The sequence below is a fragment of the Galleria mellonella genome, unplaced genomic scaffold, assembly GCF_026898425.1.
Source record: "Galleria mellonella isolate WM207_F2 unplaced genomic scaffold, CSIRO_AGI_GalMel_v1 utg38, whole genome shotgun sequence".
NCBI classification, from domain to species: Eukaryota; Metazoa; Arthropoda; class Insecta; order Lepidoptera; family Pyralidae; genus Galleria; species Galleria mellonella.
Window position 1 is genome coordinate 3491705 of NW_026442090.1, and position 27655 is coordinate 3519359.

Consider the following 27655-nt stretch of genomic DNA (forward strand, 5'->3'; position numbering starts at 1 on the left):
GCGAATCCCTCTCTTGTTTGTGGATTTGTTTCATGTTTAATTTTTTTTATATATACTATACTACAATAAATTTCATTTCTTTCGTGTTCTTTCTTTTTGAATGCTAAATAATCTATTAAATTAAAGTAATTTATTTAAAGTGTTTCAAATACGCACCTTGTTAATTGTATTTAATATTTGTAATGAAAACTAAAAAAATTGCATGATATATACACACGACCTGCGTGACCTAGGTTTCTTTGGCCATCCGTGGATGTAACTACAACAAACTAATTGTTGGGAACACCTTCCAAAATATTTAAGCAGTATATCTGCAGTTACGCAAGAAATACTGGTAAGAATTTCCGAGATCATCGACCTGAAACAAGTGAAAGGATTGAGAAACCTTATTTCACGTAGTGAGTTGAACCGGCGTGCAATGTGATTATGTCTCGAAAGAGAACTCGGTTAAGCAGCGAAGAGGAAATGAGTGGGAAGTTGTTAGAGATGGGCTCTGGAGAACAGAATGGAAGTGAAACCAGTTTCACAAGCAGCACCAATCTGCCCCCCACGGATTCTATTCAGGTTAGTAAATATTGATAATTTGATAACATATGTATAATTTTGTCCCCAGTAATATAGTAATAGTATATATATATATATATATTAGCTTTTGTAAAGAAGCTGTGGTCGAGGGGGATTCTTCCTATCTTTCAAGGAAGACTGTCAAATGTGAATAAATTAAATAATATTTTTTTGGAACTTAATTACAAATATATGTATGAATAGATATATTGTAATTTGAAAATTATTAAATTTTAATTTAAAACTTAGAAAATTATATTTGAAATTTTGGTGCTTTTAGTATCATGAAAATTTCAGCTCTAGCTAATTCTTGAGTATATCATCACCTAAAACTCTTAAAAAACTAAGATTGTCATTTCATGATGTATAGTATTTATGCTCTTATAACTAATAGTGCTACATTTATTAGTAAAAAATTAAGAATCTTAAGCACTATTCAATCCCAATGGTTCGAATAGTGGTTAAAATCCTCAATTTAATTATACTTATTTTTTAACAGTATCATTGTTTTTTTTTTTCATCTTAGGTTTATATAAATTCATATTGTCCATTTTTTCATTTTAAGTCTTACTTGTTGAAAAGTACTAGGTTACAGAGCATTATGTTGAAATACTTCAGGAATTCCATTATTATATACTCGGTAAAATGATGGTAAAAATTATACCATATCCTTGCCAGTTTAGAAATTTGTAAACAAATCTTAACACATCAGTGAAGAGTTTCTGGGGTATAATGCCACCAGGTTTTATATCTTTGAGCATTTGAATTCATTGATTTACTGTAGACTTTAATATTCCAATAATTATTGTAATAGTCAATCTGACATTGCTCTTATACTCATATTGTGTACATCTGTCTCAACTGAATAAAAGGCTTTCTCATAGGCTGCATGTTCTAGACTTAATGCTAGATTATACTCTGGTCTTCAGTATAATATGCCATGACATATGTATTTGATGTATAGAACTAAAGCCCTTGTCTGAACTCTGATTAGTCTAGAGCAGTGTTTCCCAATCTTTTTTGTGCCATGCCCCACTTAAACATTTTTAAAATTTTTATGCCCCCATGCATAATTTTTCCTGACAAAGTTTACTTGACAACTCTAATTGTCCATTTGATAGATAGATAGATAGATACTCTTTATTGTTTCCTCCAAAAGATTACAATAGTAAACTTATTATAAATATAAATAATTACAAGAAATAATCACAGTGAGAAAACAATGGGCGACTTTATCGCTAAGAGCGATCTCTTCCAGGCAACCTTTGGATGGAGAGGAGTAATTATAAACAATTTGGTGGGAGGCACGATGAAACATTTTGTTAGTTCTAAATATGGGAGATGTTATACATATAATAATATAAATAAAATAAAATAATATAAAATAATATAAATTTTCGTAACATCAAATAAAATTATACCTAATAAATATTTAAATTTGGCACGGATATGTACTTGTAGCATTGCATTTAAATGGCTCAGAGCAAGAGGGTTAAATTCCCTTGGAGTCCATTTTTAATTGCCCCCCATAACTATCAAATTGGCCACCTGTAGGGTGTAAGCCCCATGTTGGGAAACATTGGTCTAGAGGCTGGTAATTGTTAAGTATGCTTGTGAGGCAATATGTCCAATATGTAGTATGTCAAATAAGCTGATGGCCCCTTGTTGAAAGCAGTGATCCCTGTCTATAGACATGAGAAGCAATATGAGAATTACACCTATTAATAAACTTAGTTTTTTTCTATATTACAGACACATTTTACAAAACAGACAACTAGACTCATACAAACAGTCATAATTATAATGATTTATGTGCAGTAAATATGGCTTTGTGTACTTATAACTTGTATAATTGTATTTATTGTAAACTAGCGAATGTGAAAGGGACTCCATTTTCCGCACTTAGCCTCTCATTTGGGCCATTGTGCGTATATTGTAAACTAGCTTTTACACATAACTTCATCCTTTTAACTGGGATAAATTAGTTGGCTACTTAAATAAAGTTTATGTTAAATTTTAAATATATACAGAATATCTTGATCCATCAATTTATTAAATTTATGTTCACATTTATAATATTAAAAATTAATTGTATAACTAGAAGTTACCAGTGATAAATACTTCATATATACCTTTTATTGTGATTGGTTTAACAAAAAGGTAACAAAGTCACTTTCATTTTTAAAATATCGAGTGTATATTTATATACATTTGACAGTATTCATTTAATATGAGTATAGTCTAATATCAAATTGTACAATCACTAATATATAATGAAACTACATTATATTTTTTACATCTTTAGTTAGGGAATGGTAAATGACTATTATAAAATTTTGTGTACAATATTTTTTTTTTCACCAAGTAGTAACAGTTTTTCAAAAGCCACATCAACAAGATATTTAAATTGATTAATACCTAATGCTATAAGTTTTCTTTTTCTATACTCATAAGTACAAATATTTAGATAGTGCACAGAACAGGAATCAAACTGGCCATCATCGGAAGTTGAGTCAGCTTGTTAATTTTGTTTTATTTTAAAAAATTGATGTTCTCAATACTTGTACTTATCTAATTATGATTTAGACTTCTAGGTCAATCCATTAAATGTTTGTTTTGATGACAAGTCATTACATGTTATAAACCCATCTATGCGTGATGCGTTTTCCCAGAAGCAGTATGTATAATATGAAAATGAAATCAATAGTTTGGGCACGGTGCCAACAATGTGGCGTGATCACTGACCATGTGAGAAATGTGTTGCACAACACAAGCATGTCGGTCAGTACATTGCTATCGGACTGCCATAAATACGGTAATACACCCCCTCATTCAAACACGCTATGATATATAGTTGACACTATTACTCCTGTAATTCCTAAATGAACAGAACATAAGTGAGGAGGGCTTAGCTCGAGAGAGACAGACAGTGGTATATATATATCTATGGAATAGTACTATTAAGTGCTGTATGACCACTAATTAGGTGAGATGACGCGAGCGTTCATAGATAATTGGATATTTACAAATCCATCGAGTCTTAGATAATATGCAAACAATATTATGCTTCTACATACGTAAGGTATTTTATCTTTGTTTACAAGGATTTTCTATTTTTTGGTTACCACTAATTCATTATAACCAGTTTTGCCTTAAGGCATTGTCAAAGGTATCAGGACTTACAATCTGTCAACTCGTGAATACAATTAAAATTACGTTATGGTTTCACCTATTATTCCATATTTAAAAATTACTATTCAATAGGCTCAATACTGTTTACTTACATATGGTTCCATAAGATAGGTTCAATTTTATTTCTGGCCGTTTTTTAACTCAATTCAAGGTTTCAAGCTATCCAAATCCCAGCCCTAGACCTCTGAATTTTCAATTTCATGTTTGGATAATTTTTAGCACGCTTAAGACCTCGTTGGGTGACAATTTTCAATATAACGAAGGCGGCCTAGAAACTCTTGACATTAAAGAATGACACCAGTAATAATATACCCTTACGAGTAATAGTACTACACAATCAAAGGTGTCTTCGATATCAGATTGTATTATGTCGTAATGTTGGTAAATCGGCGTGCATCCAACTAGAAGTACCTATCTATTAGTTTTTTGGCGAACTGATCTCGGTCATTGGGCCGGTCATTACCCTTTGCGAAATGAAATCTCAACAAGAGTACACTTTTGTAGTAATATTATATAATATTGTTGTGGATTGAACGCTTCTTTTATATTATAATTATTTTTCGCGTCACTGAACTACGTAGTAATGGAGTAAAAATAAAATATGACGGTTACTACTCCTTTTCGTCCGCAGAATGTGTCAGATGTCAGGAGGAAAACTGGAAACAAAGTCCTATACATTTCCGTCTAGTCAGCGTATTATATTAAGCCGATGTCCTTCTCTTATGCCGAAATATTCGTACCTAAACTAGGATTTTAATGGGTTGCTCTGGTACCTACTCACATTATGACTTCAACATTTGTTTCGAACTTGCTAGGTTTAATATAGGTGCCTAGCAAGTACGCAACTATTAATTATAATTCATTTATCATTAGCGACATTCCATACAATTACGTGGTCGTGTTGCGTCATACTGTACCTATACAGAGCTAACAATTGAGTAGATGTAGGTTCGATTAAAATTTTGTTTCATATTTTGCCTTCATCATATTTTGGGCTAACAATCTCTAACATACACATACAAATATAGTTTGTCCATGAAATTAGGATAATAAGATACCAGACAAAGAACGTCCAAACCATCCATCACTATATATAGTTCATCGCAATATCTTACCTCGTTCTTTACCATAGTATAGTTTTAAATAAATATTTACGGAAATAAACTAGAAAACTAAAATAAGAACTTCAACTGTACTTTGTGAGGAGCTAAATTTATAAATAGAAATATTGAGCAGTATAATGTATAGGTAAATATCTATTTACGCAGAACGACTATTTATTTACTATAATAATTGCACGGTATAGTAAATATCGTCAACGTAAGCATAAATAACTACTAGGCGAAGACCTTGATAATTTTAATTAATACACAATTATAATGAACAAGATAAATATAATATAATTATTATATACAAAAGTACAAGGAAAGAAGACGAACAATATAATAGATATAGAATTAGAACAGATAACTAGGTGATAGGTGATGACAAACCCAAAATCTTCCATTTAATTTATAACTATTAACTGATTTTAATAATGGAATAAAACAAAAACATACGCATATATTATGTCGACTAAATAATTGTTGTTCAATGAATGTGACTTTGAAATTGCAGTAAAAATATTATACTGAGACTGCTTTGAAACTGTTCAATACTAACGCACAGATGCGTATTTGTATAGCGCCATAATTAAAATGCGTATAAATATTAGTCATTTCATTAATCCTATTAGGTTGGTGATATAATCAACATCGTATGATATACATTAAATCACTATTTTTTTTTTGTTTTTGTATAATTAAAATTTTCCAATGTAAATTCTATTATCTATACTTTAAAATTTCCTAAACCATATTGAAGCTTGCAAAATGTACTAAATAATAATTTTTGATAAGTGCATACTTAAACCGATTTAGAAAAATTTTTTATATGTTTGAAAGGATAAATATCCTTTAAAGTATTTTCAGATTGGTCGCATAGAAATTTCATAAAAATTTAGTAGTTTGGTTTTTAAATCGATATAACTGATTTTATTATGATTGAAGTCATGTCTCTTTTTTTGTGGAAAAAACATCTACATGTACTTCTCTCGTCTCGTCTTAGCGTTCTTCGAGTTATCAAGAAGTAAAAATAACTTATCGATATTAGATAGCTTACCCAGTTCTCTAAAAGTTCTAATGTTAGCCAATTCTTGAAATTTAGCCAATGCTTGATCAAAGGGCAACAAGGGATTGATCGGTCTTCATAATATAATATTATGGTATACAACAATTCTATTGGAACAGAAGTGTGCGAGCGAGTGGAACCTTGTTAATACGGACGGCTCGGCTGCCGGCTGGAGACCCCTTCGGGGATGCTCGTGGCGAGTCGCGTGTCAGACAAGCCTCCACGTCGGCGTCACGCCACCGACGACGCCCGCCCCTCGGCCCCTTCTTGTAACCGGTATCGCCCATTCGTTGCATCGAACGTTAAAACAGCTAGCTACATTCCTCGTCCGTGGTTCGGTAGTTTAGTATTGGTACAATTCACTTCGCGGTTAGTTACGGCCTTCAGCTCACAGAGTTTACACGTATCGGTATAGTTTCGGAACAATTATTTCTATTTCGATTGACTTGGAACTAACAATCTCTTAGTAGAGTTAAGGGAAGCGTGACAATTATTATCATTTTAACAAATCTGTTAAGAATCATAAGTTTTAATAAATATTTTATTTTGTTTGATAATAATGCGAAAGATAAAACGGAGCAATTATCAATATTAATTTGAGGACATATATTACGGCATTTACGGTTGCAAGTTAAAGCAGTTAGAGACCAATAGTTCATCATGTCAGCGGTGACGGTGACCGCGACCACGACTCTCAATGGGCGAATTCCCAATGGAAATGGGAAACTGGAGACGGCATTGAACGGATACAGGAAGAATGGTTGCGTGAAACAGGAATTAACTACAGTGAGTATTTTGAGTTTGAAATGATTATGCAATAGATATCATATTTAGATATATCTGCTCGAAAAAAAAAATAACAAAATAATAATAACAGCTGGCTGTTGTTAATATTCAAATTTTATCGTTTAGTAATTTCTATTAGAAAATATTTGCCCAAATATTAACATAAGTCTGTAAATAAATAGTATGAGCATAAAGTGAAAGCAGGCATTTCTATTACTAACACCATTGAACTTGTTGTTTGAGGTAATATAGAAAGTATAATGTAAAAATTTCCATTCCTCCAGTAATATAATACGAAGGTATTAACTATTTTATTTTTTTAAATATAAACAATATAGTAAGTATTCATTGATAGCAAATACAGTAATACATAGAAGTGGCATTAAGTAGGTAGTTAAACAATAATAATTTTCTAAGTACTTATTGAATGTTTTAAGTAATTCTGAAAAATAATAGGTTGAGTACAAGTAAATTAAGTAAGAGTAATGTAAAGTAATGTAAATGTAAAGTAACTTCTTTAGAGAAGTAACTTTACATTGGATAAATTAACAAAATTCAGAATTAACTTTCACAAGTTAATTATATATTTTTTTCAATTTTAACAAAACTGTTTTATGTATGTTTATTTATTTTTCACCACAAACAATTAAGGACTTACTATCTACAACTAGCAGAACATTTTTAACAATATTATTTGTGGGAGCTGGTGCCTGTACTGTACTAAGTGTTAAATGTATATTTACATAAATATACCTATGTGCTCTTTTTGCAAAAAGGTACTATTAACAGCTAAATTGACCGTTGTACTTAAATCATATTTTGTAATGTCTCAAATTGCACTATCAACTATTCAAAGCAAAAAATGTGCAACAACAGCCAAGGCTAAGCTTTGAAGGTTTTTATGTAGATTATTAGGTAACTTTTCGAAACATATCACTGTACGTGCAGTCTTTCACTTGAATAGTCATAGTTTTTTTATGAGTAATAGTGGAATGGTTACCCCGCCTGCGCTATCGGTATATGCTGGCAGGTTACCAGTGAGAGAAGGTAGATAAGGATAAAAATAGGTCAGTTAGCCCAAAGTGACTAATTCAAGAATTAACCACGATTGTTTCCAGACGAAACCGCGTGAAGGTCGATCTGATAGGGTATATTACTAGCAATGGCGATTTTAGTCACCATTACTAACAATCCCTTCCCCCCCGAATACTCATAGTTAGTATGGATAACAATAATAATGTTTATGATTTATTCAGTTGCATTAGTGGTTTTAATAATTCGAAATTGAATTGTATAAAACGATCAAAAGTTAAGGCATTGTCAGATTAAAACATATGGTCATTTTAAAATATCTATTTCCGATAAATTCCGTATTAAGGAATTTCCAAGCATTATTGATAATGATGTTGTGAAATATGACTTGTTTTTAATTATTTTCTATCGTCATGAATAATATGTATAATTACGTAATTACCCAACATTAACACTTCATTGACAAAATTACAAGTAATCAAAGGTAATAGTTGAACAGGTTAGGCTTAATTTAAAGAAAGTTAGACGTCAATTTGTGAAAGATGACGGATAAGTAGATAACAGTTTACAAGGTCGCCTTACTGTCCCCTGTCCTGTGGATGTGGACAACATTTTAGTCAATAAAGAATTTAAACATCCTTGTTGTTATAAGCTTTACTGTACATTGACAATCGAGGAAAGAGCAAAAAATTGTTAGAAACTCTTACTTTAACTACCTATTTTTATTGTTTTCCTTGTGGCCATCCCGATGCATCATCCTCCTACACTGTGGAGCTTGGATATTTAAAAGAAACAAGAATCGCCTTTTGCAAAAACCTTGGAGATTATAAAATCTGATTTGGATAGATGTTATTCTGTTTTGGATTTTAGATTTGGAAAACTCTAGCAAAATTGAAGGCACTGCGTATTTTAATGCGTTATAAAGAGTTTTCATTAAACGGAGAGTAAAAAAATTACAAATACGTTTTAATTTTAACCAAGTGAAAAAAATTACATAAAGTTATAATCAGTTATCTATGTTTGTAATTTTTTACTATGTTTTAATTGTATCTTTCGTTGTATTTTATTATTAACGAAGATGATCCCACTATATCTTACGATGTTGTGTTAAATAAGAAGATTTTTTCCGAAAGAACAAAATATTTACGACTCTGTGACAGTATTGTGTTTGAAGGTCAGTGAAACTAATGTTCATTAGGGTCTAAATAACGATGTATTGTTTTGTTATTGAGAGTGGTTGCAACGCTATAGAGTGTTTTAATACAAAGGTAACAATGTAAACCAAACAAACCTTAGCAATTTCTACATTTTAAGTAGTTTTTCGTTAAATGGAATTTCACTATATAGTTTATACTGTATTTTTAAATTATAATTAACTAACACACCTACTTTGGGAAAGTCTGATGTTTTGACTGCAAATCGTGATGGTAACCACCCATATGAAACTTTTTTTTTTTTGAGAATTTTACAGTAAACCAGTATACTAGTGCTAGTGCTTTGCATCCGACGACCTTTAGTCGAACTGATTTACTTGGACACTAATATTTGATTCCTTTTAACGATTCGCAGATATTCTAGCTTGCAATGTGGCAGATTTATATTATTTTTCCGTCCCCGTACAAAAATCTTTGCTTACTATTGTGTGTCAAATATTAAGTACGTGACTACTCAGTGAATGTATTGGTATACATTGGTATGACACAAAGTAATATAACTCATTATATAATAAATTATGTGATCATAACGCGGTGGTGAAGTCCAGCTTATTACCATAATTTTGGTCTTATCATTTTTGTCACTATCAAAACATTCATGAGGCACAGACGCAAAAAAAAAATAGAAGTTTAATGCAAGTCATGCTTGGAATTCCGAAGCCTATATAATGTACGTCGTTTTTATTAAAATTTATTAAACGTAGAGAACTAATTTTATCTGTTATATGAACATGCATTATTTGAAATGCAGTTACTGAACTTACAATTTCATAAGTAGTTTTAAATTTTCGTATTATATATAATTTGGTAATTAAAAATTATATGAACGGTACAATTTAAGCAGTAAAAGCTTTGTTGCTTCTTCAATTTTAATGAAACTAGAGGAGAGAAGCAGAATAAGCTTGAATGATCTCTTGATGTATTTGCTTATTTAGAATTATTTTTTTATATTTGATTTTCGTGCATCAAAAAGGCTGTATTGCACTAGGCAGTTGGTATTCTTTCCATATAGTAGGTAGAGTCCGTAGAGTACGTTATATAACGAAAATTATTACTGTTTTATCGCATAATAGCGATATAATATGGCATGTTATTAAATTATTGCTAACGCTCTGGGAGGTGGAGGCTATCCGAAATTTCTGGAACGTCCATGCGTGCATATAACAAATTCATATAAGAAATTGAACAAAACAATTTTTTTTATCTTCTTCGTAAGACCGGATGTGAATATATAAATTGAATTATAATTTTCTTGCAATATTGTGCAGAACTGCTCGTGACCCGGGGACGCCCACATTAATTATTTGGCTTTATTCAAACTACGTTCATAATCCGGCTTTAAATGGAATGTTATTTCGTGGAATCCTCTTGACCGGTATTTATCTAATACACATGATAATGTAAATCTATACTGTCATTACCCGAAGTTGTTAATGAGAAAAACGCCTATAGTAGGCCGAAAATCTGAGTGATATACTCGTATGTGTGATAGTAGCAGATATTGCGTGGTAGTTTCAAAATGTAATGTTTTGTAGATGTTAACTAATACTTACCCTACATATTTCATGCCATTGATAATGATAATGGTAATAATGACTTATTTATAATCAATACCGAGAACGGATGTATCTACCAGTGGAGGCGTGACGTCACATCGCGCCACTTCATTATCATCGAGACGCCTATAATATCACAACGCTTGAACCTTGACATCAGATGACACAGTCTCCTTTATTGGTGATGTGTATTTCCATCAAATTCAGAGATTTTGATAATTAATCTGATAATGTTAATTGATCTATCCATTATCAAATAAAAATTCCAGATGAAGACCTTGTATCGAGATATGGATTTAAATGTATGCCACAACCGCATTAAGTTTTTGTGTCTAAAGTGCTTAATTGATTCTGGTCAAATTTCGGTTCGGAGTTTCTACATTATATTTAGGTCGATAAAGGTTTAGAAAATTGGAATTTTGTATTTACGTAAGACTTGATTGCGAGCTGATGATTGCTTTCAATAAATCACTTTAACTTCCTTAGTATCAAAGACTTTACATTGTGACATGTTTAGTTTTCATATGGGGTACTTAAATCGGTCTCTAGTCTCTATTTAGTACGTAGAACTTTAGTAAATTTAGTTTAAAAGAACAATTCAAGAACATTGTGTAATATTATTAGCGAATATAGTAATACATACGTTTGTTTCACTAGAACTTAATAAAAATGTAAACAAACGAATTATTCACCCGACAATAAAACAGTCTGATGATGTCCAGATATATAAAAAAAAATACACTAAGAATCGATTCAATAGTTGAATCGATTCTTTATGTTCGATTTGTTATTAATTTCATTTAGAGAGTGTTTCTGTCATAATTTCACCATAACTTATCTACCTTTTTATCAAGTTTTATTGAAACAGATTATAGATAAGCGCTTAGTACTTTCATACTAAACGGAAATTGGAGAAGTTGAGAAAAATCGAGGATTCAGTCGCTCGATCTCTAAATTCTAGACGCATGGTAATTTTTCAAATCCGATTCATAAATATTTAAATCTAAAATTTAAAACAACTGTTTTTATTGTAAAAAATAACAGAAGCTCAGGTATATAAAATATTTATAATGCTTACTTACGCCTGTCTGTCGTTTGTGACGTCGGTCAGTGCGTCACGTTCCACCTTATAAAGTAAATATGAATTTAAAAGATAAATATGAAGAAGTAATGGCCATGATTGTACTAACGATTATAAATGCAATAGTATTCATTGTTTTCTTATAATTGAAAGCCTTTTAAGAAGATGAAGACACAAATTAGAGACAAGACCATTCACAAACATGGATAATTAATGGGATTAACTAAATAGATGTAACTGCGTGTGCTCTATCTTACGCTCTTTTGACTTTGAATAGATTTCGATTTACAATTCCCCCATGAAATGTATGTCCTAGATATATAGGATTACAATAAAATAGATGGCGTTTTCGACAGGTTCGATGTGACAGGAAGTTAACTGTATGTTGTCTATTTAACATTAGAACCAGCGACACGCTTAGTTTTTTTGTGGCCAATATACAATATTATAACGTCTATTTCCAGTATGAAGGTCTGATTTTCATTATATTGGATCTATGTGGAAATACATGGTAGGAGTACACTGTAGAATTTGAGCGTTCATTTCACGAAATAACGTCACGTCGCGTTGGAATTTGGAAGATAATGTATACCACAATTAACCCAATTACAAAATTTCGTGTTATTCTTGTACATAACTACAGATGTAAATAAATAAACGTAATTTATGTTGCTGTGACGCATCCATGACTAGTCTTTTTCCTTTTTTTATTTTACACTTTTGTGATATGTAAATAAATATCTGTTTATTATGTATAGTATTTATTATGTTTAGATAAATAGTTGTAGTAATTTGTATCAAAAGTCTGAGCAAACTATTATCTATACAGTATATCCATTTTGTATAGATAATAATCTGCAAGATGTATTATATATAAATTTAAATGTCAAATAGTCTAACTCTTGTTTTCCTACAATTTGAACTGAATTTCTGAACAAATTACTTCTTATTTTACTACGTCTTATTATTTTTTGTTTTTTTTTTCATTCATATCTTTTTTTTTTTTACAATAGAACCTCTACTATGAGTGTTAAGCAGATATACTTACTGATTCAGAACACACAATATTCGTCATCGCGGAGAGCTCATTTCTGTACTGTACTCAATGCAATGTAAGAATAAAAATTACGTTGTCTTCCAGTGAATCATACTTTGATTTGTCGGACTTTGGGTCGGGTAGTAGATAGACATAACAATGGGAACACTTCGTCATCGGCATAAATATTTTAGTGACTTGTTACAAATTTTTGTATACTTACCTATTGTGTACGCCCTGTGTCTTATCTTCTTAACATAGTTATTTATAAAAAATGAGAATATAAAAGAATAAGATGACAGTGAAATTATTATCGTTGGTGATGCAGTCTGGTAATGATGCCTAATAGGTCTGGTTTCCCCCCTATTGTAATTGAGTTTTTATTGCAGGCATTTTTCGTCTTGATTTAATTGATTTATCCTTAATTAATATCGAATGTCCAAGAATTATCAATCAATACCGTTATCGTCTTATACAAACGCTTCTTGTTGTCTTGTGTTACTCATGTTTTTAACGCCAAGTAACTGCGCCTTGTCTGTTTTCTAGTTTGAAGGGTGGTAAATTGTGTTATTATTACATTACAGGCATAACATCTGAATCCCTAGGAGTGGCAAAACATGAAGCGTATCATGAGCTTCTCAAAATTTCAAAGTAATTAAGCACATTGGTGGTTTTATAATTTTTTTTTATTCCAATATTAATTTATATTAAAAAAGTACCTAATATCGTTTATTATATTGTTTCAGTCACTACAAACAGCGGCACCATTTAGTACAGATCCTATTGCAATAGCGGAACGCGAGCGATGTCATTACGGGCGCATACCTCGAGCGGCGGCCCTTGCGGGTACGGCGCCGCGCAGGGTGCGCGTCTACTCGGATGGCATCTACGACATGTTCCATCAGGGACACGCGCGGCAGCTCCAACAGGCCAAAACAGTGTTCCCAAACGTCTACCTCATTGTTGGAGGTGAGTTGATTATAACTAATTATTCCCAAATTGAACAATTGAATCTAAAATTCAAATATTTGTGAAACCAATTTGGACAATTATTTTTTTTCTGAAAGGACATACTACATACATATTGGTTCCATAGAAATTTTAACAAAATCGGTTCAGTTTTGTTACAATTGAAGTTTGTTTTGTTTTTGTGGGCTCAATCTTTATTATTTTAAGTAGTTACAGGATGATTTTGTAAAAAAAAATTCTGCATGAGTTTTTTGTTTCATTGTGATTTTTGCCGCCAACTAGCTGAATCTATTTTTTATTATTTATTATTGCGAATACTTTTTCAATGTTCATAAATAATAATCCCTACGCACATATTGGAAACTGTAGTGTTACCACTCCGGTTCCCTGTTTGTGTATTTGCATTGCAATAATCATATATGATCGATCACATAGATAACGTAGAAAGTAATAGAAAAATCAATAATGGATTATAGTAGGAATGAGTAATTTTATGTTCATAGTTTATTTATAAACATAAGATTAAAAATACTATCGTATAAATATGATCTACTTATTAATCTTTATCTGTTTACAACCGTGTGACAATCTGGTTGCATCGAACGATTATGTATGTACGTGTTTCTTTTGATATAGAGAATTATTTTTATTGGATAGAATTTTGTCGTACGACATATTGTCACATGATATAGCACGTGTGTTATATTGAAAAATTATTTGCTAAATTATTTTATCGCTGTATCGCACAGATTACGATAAATTGTCCTTCACAAGTTAAGATAGGTACATTAATTACATAATTGTACCTACTTATATTTAATCAAAGAAATTGTATAAGCCTTACAGTAACTAACTGAATATTATACTTACACTTACATTTTTAATATTATTTAATAAATTATAAGTGTACTGTAATAATTAATAAGTCATACAAATTACATGTTATAAATAGTCTTAAATATGAGCAACTAACTGAAGTACCTATATAAATATCATAGTTTAAAATGTTATGAAAAATTGCGGTTCACTTTGTTTATTTTCCTCGTACATTTTCCCTCTTGGAATAATAACACGAAAGTGAATTTATTCGTTATTTATTAACTTATTAGGTTAAAATATTGCAATGTAGTAGTTTTAGCTAGAGTAAGTCCTATATTTGAAGAATAAGCTATGAAGTCAGCATATATTAGGTAATTATATTACTTTTAAGAATATTTATTTTTAAGAAGATGTAGATAAAGTAAAAAATCTAGGGTGATAATAACACCATTTATATATTTTTTAATTGGTTCGTTACTTGAAGACAAATGAGACACAAATGGCATTATTTGTTTTCAGTATGCAGCGACAGTTTGACACACAGCCGCAAGGGGCGTACAGTAATGACTGAAGACGAGAGGTACGAAGCGGTCCGACATTGCAGATACGTGGATGAGGTAAGCGTGACACTTTTCTGACACAATCGGCATTCTGTCGCCTTAGTATGGATGATAATCTTGATGAATCACCACCTTCGCTTACATTATTGTTAAATATTAGTGTAGTATAGATAATGTTACCTAGTATTAACTTGAGAAAACACTTCTTATATGTATATATTTGTACATAGTCTTTAACATATGGTTTATGTAACTACATGTATATGAATAGTGCGTAAAAAAACATGCATAAATCGCGGAAAAAAATACTAACGCCTAAGTCGGCGGAGGATATAATTATATTTATTTGGTTGAGACCGAGACAGCGTAAGCAGTTAGTTAGCACTGAGAATGCTAAACCCACTTTGTAAAGATAAAATTTAAAGGTCACGCCGTTATCCATTGACGCCTTTTTAGAGCGGATTTCGCTTCCTACAATTCTGTATAATGAATAACACTATAATATTGTGCATATGAACGAACAGCAATTTTATGCATATATGCAATGTTAGTGAACAGCTGCAGTAGTTCCAAACATAATAAGCCTTCTTGAAATCCTGTTGCCTTTTACTGCACGTAATGTGAATACACAGCTTGAAATTCACCTTGACTATTTTTTTTTATTATTAAATTATTTATTTTCCATTCACTTCCATTTGTAGGTAATTATATATAGGTACTAATAATGGTCAGTAGTCGTTCATATACTTTATTCTTTATTCCTACTAGTAATTCATAAAATAAAAATTTTTTACCGACCCTTTGCAGTGTAACAACAATGTGAGATCGCTTTAAATTATTGAGATTAGCATCTAGTTATAGATATACTGCTTGACCATGATTCATTTACATAATTGACCTTGACTTTCCAACTGTATTTTTGTGTTCTAATATGTGCCTTTGTTTTCCATGGAAATATTGGCAGTTAGTACTTACTATGAGGAAGCAATGAATGAGGCACATTGATTTACATAATTATTCAATAACATATAATATCATAAAACTAAAGTTAAACCAACTAAAGCTAATGGTATGATGAAGGGATTTTTTTTTATATATTTTTATAACATTAAACAAATATAAATAGAAGATACTCAAATGGACATTCATTGATGTAGGTAATATGAATGTTAACGTCATAGATATTTTATATGTCCGGGCCGAGTATCTTGTGCCTCTATTGTTAATTGGTTAGTATATTTGCCGCCGACAAATTTGAGGTCAAGTAACCCACACATCTACATTGTAAATGATACCCAATGCCAACGCTGAAAAGGAACAGTAACGAATGAATCGTTCCGTATAATTACATTTTCATGTTCTAATCTTATGACGGCAGCCATGTCTTTTGTTTTCAAACGCACAATGTTGGTGACGCAAACGAGCCAAACAAAATCGTTATTTTTTATTTAACCCATAATGTAGTTGTAGAATGTATTTATTTTATTTTGTTACTGTCAATACTGTGTCGACCTAACCTGCCAGTATCTCTCTAATAAATATGAAAGTTTGCTTGTTTGGGATGTTTATTAGATGTTTACTTAGTCTTGCTTTAGAGCGTTCACAGCTAGTGAGATAATTTTAAAAACATATTAATAAAAAGGCAGCTATGGTTTTTTAAGTACCTAAATACTTTTTTCCCATCAAAATTTACAATTATATGTACTTATCACAAATGTATTACTCTCAAAGGTATTGTGTATTATGCGAGGTTGGAACTTGTCTCCGTCAGATGTTGAGGCAGTGTGTTTTTCGACTACACCACCAAGGTCAACTATAGATGGCGACTTTGTACCTTACCAAACTTTCCATATACTCTACTATAATTTAAATAAATTAAAAAATACGTTAATTATATAAAATTAAACTTTTAATGTACATTATAAACGGTCTGATGGTTTTTTATCAATTTACCACCGGTCAAACATACAGCAACATACATAATTCATCTAAGTGAAAATGAAACTCGCCAATATGTAGGCAATTCTTGACCTACTTACAGTGTCTCTTTATTTGTATTCGTCGCATAGTTCGTTACGTGGCTGGAGTTAATTTATACGTATAATTACTAATTAACTGCATACGTGTAGGTGTACCTTAGATCGTTGGTACGTATATCGCCTGCATTCGCATTAATTGCACTACATTACTTTTTCACATATGCAATTAATAGGTACCTAAATAGATATATAGTTTTATTTTTAATTATGTTTGAAATGAAATAAATAATATGAATATTTTTTTATAAATATTTCCAAATAATTGTCGGCAGGTAGTACGAGATGCGCCTTGGGAGTATGACGAGGAGTTTTTAGATAAGCACAAAATAGATTTTGTGGCGCACGATGATATCCCATACACGACGGAGGACTGCGAGGACACATACGCCATGATCAAGGCTAAGGATATGTTCGTCGCCACTGAGCGGACAGAGGGTGCGTCTCCTAATAATCTTTACATTGCAATAAAATTGGAATGAAGCCAATTTCGTATATTACATTTTTTAAAGAAGTTTCTCGATATACAGGGTCGTAAAACTGAGAATCTACCCATGCTATAAAATATCAATTTCAATTTATTTTTGTTCGCTACAATACTGTATTGTGTTGAATATTTCTACAAGTGACAAGAAGATATCAAAAAATATAATAAAACAAAAAAATATGAAGCAACAAAATAACCAATAATAATTGTCAAAAATAACATTACAATCAATTTGAATCGCATAAAATATTAAATTTAATCATCAATTGATAGACACCTTTCCAACAAAAGAGTATAAAGTTTTATTTTCGAAATTCTCCAATCTTTAATCGTTTTTAATGCAGTGGGTAATTTATTATACAATTTAACCACTTGAAATTTTGCGCCATGTTTCACTATATTTAGTCTTGGTTGGATATCATATGCAACAATACATTATAATACAAACAATTGATTAGAACAGCATCGTATTAGTAATCGTGGAGGTACAAAATTATTGTCACTTTACAACCCATGTTTCTTTAGTGAACATGTTTAGTTTCATTGATAGAACACTACCTTAACGGTTTCCTACCTACCTTAGGACGTTTACTTTACATAGTATATACAAAATGGAACTTAAAACTACGGTATCTGAAAAATTTCTCATATAAAAAAATGTAATTAAAAGTAGTATTTTTTCTACAATTATGCTATAATTTCAACCGTATTGTGTCCAGGCGTGTCGACATCAGATATCGTGGCGCGGATAGTGCGCGACTACGACATCTATGTGCGGCGGAACCTCGCTCGCGGCTACTCCGCCAAGGAGCTGAACGTTTCATTCCTCAACGAGAAGAAGTTTAGGCTACAAAATAAAATGGATGAACTTAAGGATAAGGGGAAAAAGGTGAGCGAATACTCCATATTAAATACCAATTCAGTAAAAAAAATTCTGTTAGGTAATTTTGTATTAATTTAAATAAATTAAAAATTTTATGTTTGCAATTAGTAAACATTTTTTTTTAATACAACTTAAATTTGGCAAACAAGCTGACAAGAAACAAGGTCCACCTGATGGAAAGTGATAACCGTCGCCTATAGACATGAGCAGTACCATGGACATAACCGAGTATACTGTTTCGCTCATGATACCCCCCATGCGTTGCCATTCCTGAGGACTCAGGTGTTATTCCTCTGTACCCAGTAAATTTACGCCATACCCACCCTTCAAACCGAAACACAGCCATGCAAACGCAACTGTTTCACGGTTGAAACACGAAATGGGATATAGGTGCCCAAGCAGACTTTTGTACAAAGTCTACCTCTGGTAAACATCAAATTAAATTACAAAGTTAATATATATTATAAAGTAGCATCATATACCGTCTAATTATATGGTACCTACTACAAGCATGCACACAAGAAAAACAGTTGCATCCGAAATTGATACTTATAGTAAAATTTTTAAAGGTCACTATCACTAGCACTCATGCTTATTTGTATGATTTTTCAATTCTTTTAATGTATTCTTTTTTACTTGTACTTTGCCCCCTCAAAAAGGCTCGACTTTTTTCTATAATGAATTATATTGATCACTTTCCATTGTAAACGCTCGAAAGGCATACCAAAATAGACTTTTGACATAAATTGATCATTTAACATTTGCGTGCTAAGACTGTAGGTATTACCAAAATGTATTGTTACATTGTGAGTTCTATAGTGCAAAGCACGAGTTAATTATGTTAAATAATACATAATTATAAATAGAAACCGGAAACTTGACTCATTCTAAATTGATTATAGTGTTTAATTAAAATAATTGTATTAAAATTTTACAAAAAAGTAACAAGAAAGATATTTTCAAGTAATTCCGGTAATGAAAAACTCAGGAATCCTAAAAAAAACAAATTACTTATTTTAAATGCTTATTAGATTCTCATCCAATAGTCAGCGATTACCATTATTGGCATTTGATGATATTCGGCATATTTTTTTATACTACTATGATGGCAAACAAGCATACAGCCCGTCTGATGGTAAACGGGGTTACCGCAGTCTATGAACGCCTGTAACATCAGGGATGACACGCGCGCCTTGCAGATATGATCATTTTCTGGAAATTGTTGTATTTAATAATAAAAATATCGTGTTATGATGTTTGTAAATGTTTATACAGACATTTTGTAAATGTTTGTTTTTTTTTTTTTTCAATTTAAGACAGTTGTTATCCGAATATGAACAAATGGACCAGTGGCGGTAGGGACTAAATATCCTTTCCTACCGATTAGCTAGTTGCCAATTAAAATTCACGTAATTACAATTAACATATAAATAAATAAACATGTTTGTTTTCAGGTCATGACAAACATAGGTGAGAAGCGAGTGGATATATTAACAAAATGGGAGGAGAAATCGCGCGAGCTGATCGATGCGTTCCTTCTACTGTTCGGCCCGGACGGGAGGCTGTCGAGCATCTGGAACGAGTCGAAGGGGCGGCTGATGCAGGCGCTGAGCCAGCCGCCGTCGCCGCGCTCCTCGCCGCCGCCCAGCGAGAACGGCGACTCGCATTCGCACTCGCCCACGCACAGGTATTAGCATTGGCTATCGAACATATACAGTCATAGCTAGAACAAAAATAGGCTGTAATAATATTTTTAAACGATTACAATCCTACTAATATTATAAAAGTATAAATTTTGTTACTCGGTCAAACTTCGACTGCTGATTTAAATGAAATTTGGTATAAAATGAATCTTATACAGATTAACATATAGGTTATTTTTTATCATAATTTACGCGGGCAAAGCCTCGAAAGAAGGTATCTCAATAGCTTAAAAAATATCTAATAATTTTACTATTTATACTTATTGTTTTAACATTTTCGCTTGTTTTTTGCACCTAAGACTAATATGTCAGTGCGTCATTGTAGCACATTAGCGTTTTACTGACAGGTATCGATTGTAGCAATATAATTACTGTTACGGATTGATAATGGGTGATTTTAATGTATAACTTGTTAATGCGAATAGGATAGGTACATTGGATTTATTTTAAATTGTTATGTTGTAAAAACTTATTACCTCGTAAAAATAATGTAATTCGCATAGACAATAAGTATTTATAAAAGAAATAGTCGATAGTTTAAGTAGAATATTCAACAAAGGCGGCCCATATCCAGTGCGACGTCCTTTATGTCTATATCTAATAGGGACTTATTATAGATACGAAAGTAAGCAAGTTTCTCACAACTTTAAACAGACTTGACCATTTCTATATGACAGAACGTCATAAAGAAATGGTCATTTTTGTTGCCCTATTGTAACTGATACCATGCTATCAATAAGTTACCTATTAGGCCCCCAGGGATTGAATATAATTTTAATAGACACTTCCATAAGACAGTAGGGTTTAATAGCAGCGACTGAATGAGCGAAATAACCCACCGTATACATTGTCACAAACATTGTCTGCAGCCTAATGCAGCCTAACGGTTCAGGGTAATTTATTCTGTATGAATAATGTACTGGGAACTTGAGACCGTTAAGTGTCTAGGATCGAGTTTTGTATAGGTTCTATACGTATAAATTTAGTCCTTCGAGCCGGATCGTCTTCAATCACGTTTACCACACTAACTACAACAACCCCTTTAGTTTTGAGTTCTTTATTTTAGTGATCTATGTACAAAAACATACAACTTCGCCATACATTTCATTCGAATTGTTCCTTGTCTACACAGATCATTACAATAACAAAAATAATAATGTGTTATTATTTCTGAATGTTACTTTTCTATAAGTTTAAAATGTGTTTAAATTCATTTACATATGTTCTTTGGCGACTAAGAAGGATTAGCAACAAAGAAACAGCTATACAGGCATACCATGGTTATGTCAGTTTTATTTTGAGATATGCTGTCCCATATATATATATATATATATATATATATATATATATATATATATATATATATATATATAAAATTATAACTTTGTATAGCAGAAACGCCTACTGCATGATAATAGGCATTTATATAAACTAACAGACGAAATGAAAACACTATCCATAAATAATTAAATATATTTATAAAGATACTTAAAAAGCGGCAAATAGAAAAATGTTTTTACTCATTTAATGAATTTTTAATCATTTTAAAGCTTAAATATAATGTGGCTCGATTATTTAACTATTATTTGTAACTTGTATAATGCATTATTAATAACTAAATATGTTGACATATATATGACGACATAAGTAAAATATGTGTTTTGTTTCTATGAACACACACATAGCACTTGTATGTCAGATTCTGGTGAAAAGTGTGAACAATATTTAACTTATTTAATGTATATTATGTACCAACCTTTTTACCATTTTTCAAATAAAATAAAGTTATTTATATTTGTAAATAAAAATCTTCCCAAAACTGTATTTATTGTCACTGACTTAATACCACTGACCTATTCTACCAAAAAGAGGCTTAGTATAAAAGTCGTTTGATCATAGACGAAACAGTATACATTATTATGACCATGGTATACTGCTCATGTCTATAGACGACGATTACCACTTTCCATCAGGTTATTTGCTATTCTAAGTTGCATAAAAAAATTCTCAGCAACAATAAAAATATACTAATACAAACGCAATAATAGATTACGATAATAATAATAGATACAACTTATTCAAACATGCTGTAAACTATAACAATGAGTGTTGATTGTTAGCATGAAGGTCACATACTATCTCTAGGTGTATTGTCGTTTGGCTGTGAGCTGTAACATGACGATTGCTATCGTTACACGCAATATATTGTTACTATAAATACAAAAAAAATTAAAGTACTCGAAAATTTGGGCTAAGTAACTCCAATGTATATGGATTATAATAGAATTTATATAACTCTGTGATGTAAATCCATTAGTTTGTTAATAATACGTCTTCAATTCAAGAAGCATATTATTAATATTATAAATTCGACGAGTGATATAAAAAAAAATCTATCATAATCATGATTAAATAATTAATTTGTATAAAAATGAAATATGTAAATTTAAATAATCGAAACAGTATAAATGAAAAAAATAACATAGCCACTTGACAGATTACAAATATTAAATAAATACAGTATATTGCAAATACGCAGCTTCACACTTGGAATTAACTAGATAGGCATAGAGTAAAGTGGTAAACGCCTCTCTTTACATACATGTATTATTTTATTTTTTTATACTCTCTTCATGTGAGCGTTCCAGTTGTGGTAGCTAATAGGTGATTTAGTATATTACATTTCAGAGGGTCAGCGTCCCCACCGCCGCCAAAGTCCCGGCGATACGAAACACTTTGGGAGGCGCAAGCAGGTAACTGGGTAATTATTCGCTGCTTGTTATTAGCTAGCACGCTCACACACGCACAAGCTAAAAAGACACAACTTTTGTAGTGGCGCCTTTGTTTAATTCACTAAAAATCCATAACGTATGTAATATAGTAGCGTAGTATTAACATGTTATATAATGTTCTTATTTTACACTTCGCACTAAATATAAACAATTTTGGCATTCTTTTTTTTTATCAAATAACAGTACATAAATTATTACCCTACATTTAAAAAAATACTGATTACATTATACCATGTCACATGCTAAGTTTACTAATTGTGCCAAATATCTATAAAATGTATGGAAGGCTTGTATGTGTTATATGAATAATAAAATTGAGTAGTAATGTTATGTATACAATGTTTTTGCTGCATGTATTCAGTAGATAGTTTTTTTTTTTTCTATTTTCCCAAAACGTATTTAGTTAATATTTAGATTAATAATCTAATTGCATTGTTAAATTTTTTAATATGTTCCTTTCTTTTTCTTCTAATACTAATAGTTAGGGAGTAAAATAATTAGCAAATTATTTTTAAAACCAGTACATATAAACATAGGTACTATTCACATTAGACATGAACTTTACAAATTATATATAGGCATCTTAGATACTACAATATTTAATCGTTTTAATATCGAATGTTTATAATACAAGAAAAAAATATTATAGAATAAAAAAAAACTTCATTAGTATTTATGGGAAGCTTTATTTTTTCTCGTGTTCGAGCCATGTTTCTTTGAAAAAAAAATCTATTTGACTGAAGAAATATTGCCATAAAATTACAATCGTTTTTACTTGTATAGCAACGATATCATGACATTAATACATATTAACATAATGTACAATTAATATATTAGATATTATAACAGATATTGGCACTAGTATACCCACACTAAAACCATTTTAGTAATGATTGAATCCCTACTACTATCTAATTTAACCTTTTATAGTTTAAGACTGTACAGCTGTTACTGATTTTTGCTAAAAAAATGTAATGTTCATCCGGCACTATACACAACTATAATCAAACTGTAGGTACTAAATAATAATTTGCGTTTGTTCAGATGTATCGTGCTCTGAACGTGTTGGGGAGTCGGAAGCGTCCGTACAGCGCCAGTTGACGGATGACGGCTCCGACAGCGACGACGATTATCAAGACACCAGTCCTTATCTTTAGGCATAAGAGAAACCGTCGTTGATAATAACAATGGTACTATATGCAAAGTATTTTTATACGATGTAAATTGTCCATTATTAACATCGAAGGAGACTCTGTACATAGCACATGCAAATGGGTTATTTTTCTCTTTCGTGTTTTCAAATGTTAAATTATTGTAGAGTAAGAGACATAAAAAAATTTATGTTATGCTGTCTGCGTACAATTGCGTGAATGGATTATCCTATTAGGTTTAGTTTATATTATTTATAATTCTTTTAGTACTTTCATTCATATAATTTTGCAGGGCACCTGCAATTTTGTTAGCACCGTAAATACCACTGTGTAAGATAAAAGGTGCATATAAATTGTTACATAGATATTATTTATATAATACTTTTTGACAGTCGATTAAAAAGGTGCTTATTATTTATAAGATTTTGTATTATTTATACCCAATCCAAATTAATCCCCTTCTTAAATCCAAACCAAAGAAGTTATGAAAATATATTTTTCCTTTTAATAAATAATTTATGTATTTGTGTGAAATCCCCTGAATATATTCAATATCTAAGAGGACATTGAAGATTAATTAAATTTTAGTTATTCATAAGACATAACTGGTATTATATAATATTTTGCATTAAGCATACAATTTCATTTAATATATATTTATATTGTTCTTTAGTTATCTTTACTTTAATCTTACTCATATAATTAATTATAAAGAGACGATGTTTGTACATGAGAGATATTTAAGAAAAAATAAGTATTTTGAGGGGCCTTAGTAAGAGCAATGGAAGCCAATACATTTTTTTTTCTGTCTGTATATTTATTGCGAAAACTTCTGCACTAAATTGCATGAGATTTTTAACAGTTGCACTCCTAAAGGTCTAACTTAAAATCTGGTATATGTTTTATTTTAATATGCCATCTAGGAGTGACGTATATTATGGCGGTATCCATAATATAGGACGGAGCTGCGGGTTATAGCTACATCAAAATAATTTTAGAACATATCTGACAATAAAAATACCTCAATTTAGATAAGCTATGAGCATGGTTTTGTGTGCAAATGCCCCATGGTTTGATTGATATTGAGCTTGGGACCATGGTTTCACTTTTGTTGTAATAGTTTACTACTTGTACTTATTGTCAGCTAATTGTCAAATTAGCTCTTTTTTAATTGTTGTTCTATATACTTACGCACATTGTGTACCTTGATCCAAAAATTATAAAACAAAATAAATATAGAAGTTATAGTTTTTCTCGAAGCATTTCTATGGAGATACTGTAATCTATGGTATATATATTATTATTGTTGTTGAGAATTTTTTTATACAAACTTAGAATGGTAAACAAGCTGATGGAAAGTGGTAACCGTCACCTACAGACATAAGCAGTACCATGGACCTTTATAACTTCTATTTTATCTTATAATTTCTGCAGCTTTTTAATAAGTAAACATTTTTTGCAGCAGTGTTATATACAATTGTTTGTATAGCTGTTTTGGTTAGAAGGGTGGGATATGGCAATGAATTTACAACATACAGTGATAACACCTGTTCTCAGGAATGACAACTATGGGAGGTATCATATGCGAAACAATATACTCTGTTATGTTCATGTCTATAGGTGATGGTAACCACTTTCTATCAGGTGGGTCATCAACTTGTTTACCATTTTAACTTGACAAAAAAAATTAAAATTAAGCGTCCATCATAAAAGTAAATATAATAAAAGAGGTGAATAGAAGTTCATTATAGTTTGGTTTAATTACCAAAATAGTAACAAAGCTAAACTCATATAGACTCCTTATATGCTCTATCATACAATAATAAATACTACTGTATTACTATACAGTCCCAAAATAAACAAAGCTTATACCTACTATAGGTAACTGATGAAAATACTTACCTTTATAAATACCTATATATTATACATAAAAAACATCCAGACCCATACAAGCAGACATAATTACGAATACAAACATTTGTACTGTGTGTGGATCAAATCCAATGAAAGAACAGAAAATGAAATAGTGTGTTAGACCTAGAGAGTCATGATTATGTTGTGTATCAGTATGTTAGATCCATATCGGATATCTATTGCATTAAATACATACAGAACTGATTTAACCGAAAATGTACTTTTCAGAGGATTTTATAAAAACTGCTAAATAATATTATATAAAAAATAAAAATACATAATTAGGTTAAAGTAATCCTGTATTATTATTATTCTATATACACTACATTAAAAACAAATATCCTTATCATATAAATATTGTAATAATGTCAAATACTTAATAATTTATTTAAAGTGGTTTAAGACAACAATCAAACTTAATTATTGTGTATATGATATTAGTATCATACAATGATGGTGTTATTATCCATACTGTCCACTGTTGAACATAGGCCTTCCTCTTGGGAGAGTTTTGTTCGATTCTTAAAATAGAATACAGCATATTTTCCTATATAAAAAAACTAAGTAGCATCTAGCAGCATAATTTAAAATACTAAACTTCACAGTTTTATAGTATGGCCCAACTGAAAGTTGCACCTCAAATATAATTAGTATGATTAAATGACCCAGAAGGAATATAGTATGATAATAGAATAATGACAAATTATAGCTAAGATACTATGTAGAGATCACTAAAAAATAACAGGTTATCTTATTGTATAGCACTGTACTTTTTTCATATACTTATAATTGTTTGTAATAACTTTATAAAATTAGGTGACATATTAAACTGACACTCCATATCAAAGTTCAGATCTGTCACCCTTCTCTCTGGTTTTCAGCTCTTCATATAGGCAAGAATCATCAGCACCTTGTAAAACATGTTTTGTACATAAATGGTGTTTCAACTCAGTCTCCCCTTGGTGGTTCCAATACCAGTCTTCAATAGCTCCTTCATGGTCTTCCAACAGAGTCTCACACTGTATTTTCATATGTGTTATCTCTGCCGATGGCTTATCCCACAACTCGAGTGGAATGCCAAGATCAACTTTAACTCCTTTGTCTACTAGGTTATGAAGAGTTCTGAAAGTTTCACTCATACCTTTAGCAAATCTGGTACTATCTTCTCGTTCTTTATGAATGTTATAATTTAGAATTTTATCACAAACCCCCTCTAACGATTCAATCAATCTAAGCTCAGATTTTTGGTATTTTGTCTTCTTTTTAGGCTGGACGTCATCGAGAGAATACCCTATTTCAATCACATCATGTACTTTACCGGTTTCTTCGAGACGTTCTTGCAATTCAGTGGCGAGAATTTTGCAGACTTCGCATGTATTTGCATATTTGACACCAACATCAGCTTCAGACTTAATTTCATTATCGTATGTATATATTATGTTAACGAATAATATTAATAAAAAGAAGGTGAGTAAATGCATTTTAAAAAACAATTTAATGTGATCGAGGAAATAGAAGTACTACTACTAAACAACTATTGAATGACTAAATTAATAGTATTTAAGGAATTATTATTGCAATAATAGATGTATATTCATAAAATACTAAAAATTCTACGGAAAGACCGGACATCATCTGTAATATGACATGTGTCAAGTTGACACATACCTTCCATCCAGAGTAACATGAATCTAAGAACAAGAATTACAGA

General features: G+C 31.0%; 2 protein-coding genes across 7 annotated transcripts; one reads left to right on the forward strand and one right to left on the reverse strand.

Moving 5' to 3' along the window:
* On the forward strand, window positions 1–24451 carry LOC113522957 (choline-phosphate cytidylyltransferase B-like). Of its 6 annotated transcripts, none has more exons than XM_052897683.1 (8): window positions 1–564; window positions 13377–13599; window positions 14938–15035; window positions 17290–17452; window positions 18221–18390; window positions 19839–20071; window positions 22761–22848; window positions 23924–24451. In XM_052897683.1, the coding sequence occupies exons 1-8, from the start codon at window positions 427–429 to the stop codon at window positions 23978–23980; spliced, it is 1170 nt and encodes a 389-aa protein (XP_052753643.1). In that variant the 5' UTR covers window positions 1–426; the 3' UTR covers window positions 23981–24451. The 6 variants fall into 6 exon arrangements, with proteins under 6 accessions (XP_052753643.1, XP_052753641.1, XP_026764614.1 ...); XM_052897681.1 differs by having other exon boundaries at window positions 22761–22840; XM_026908812.3 differs by having other exon boundaries at window positions 4–564; window positions 22776–22848.
* Window positions 24452–25765: 1314 nt separating this feature from the next.
* Window positions 25766–27578, reverse strand: LOC113522821 (protein canopy homolog 4). The gene has a single exon (XM_026908649.3). The coding sequence runs from the start codon at window positions 27423–27425 to the stop codon at window positions 26787–26789; it is 639 nt and encodes a 212-aa protein (XP_026764450.1). The 5' UTR covers window positions 27426–27578; the 3' UTR covers window positions 25766–26786.
* Between the last annotated feature and the right edge of the window lie 77 nt (window positions 27579–27655).

Bases quoted from the DNA above. Each gene is read 5' to 3' on its own strand.
- LOC113522957 (XM_052897681.1), top strand. From the start codon at position 427: ATGTCTCGAAAGAGAACTCGGTTAAGCAGCGAAGAGGAAATGAGTGGG. The intron at 15,036-17,289 runs GTAAGCGTGACA...AATTGTCGGCAG, and splicing joins ATTGCAGATACGTGGATGAG to GTAGTACGAGATGCGCCTTG. The intron at 20,072-22,760 runs GTATTAGCATTG...TAGGTGATTTAG, and splicing joins TCGCACTCGCCCACGCACAG to TATATTACATTTCAGAGGGT.
- LOC113522821 (XM_026908649.3), bottom strand. From the start codon at position 27,425: ATGCATTTACTCACCTTCTTTTTATTAATATTATTCGTTAACATAATA.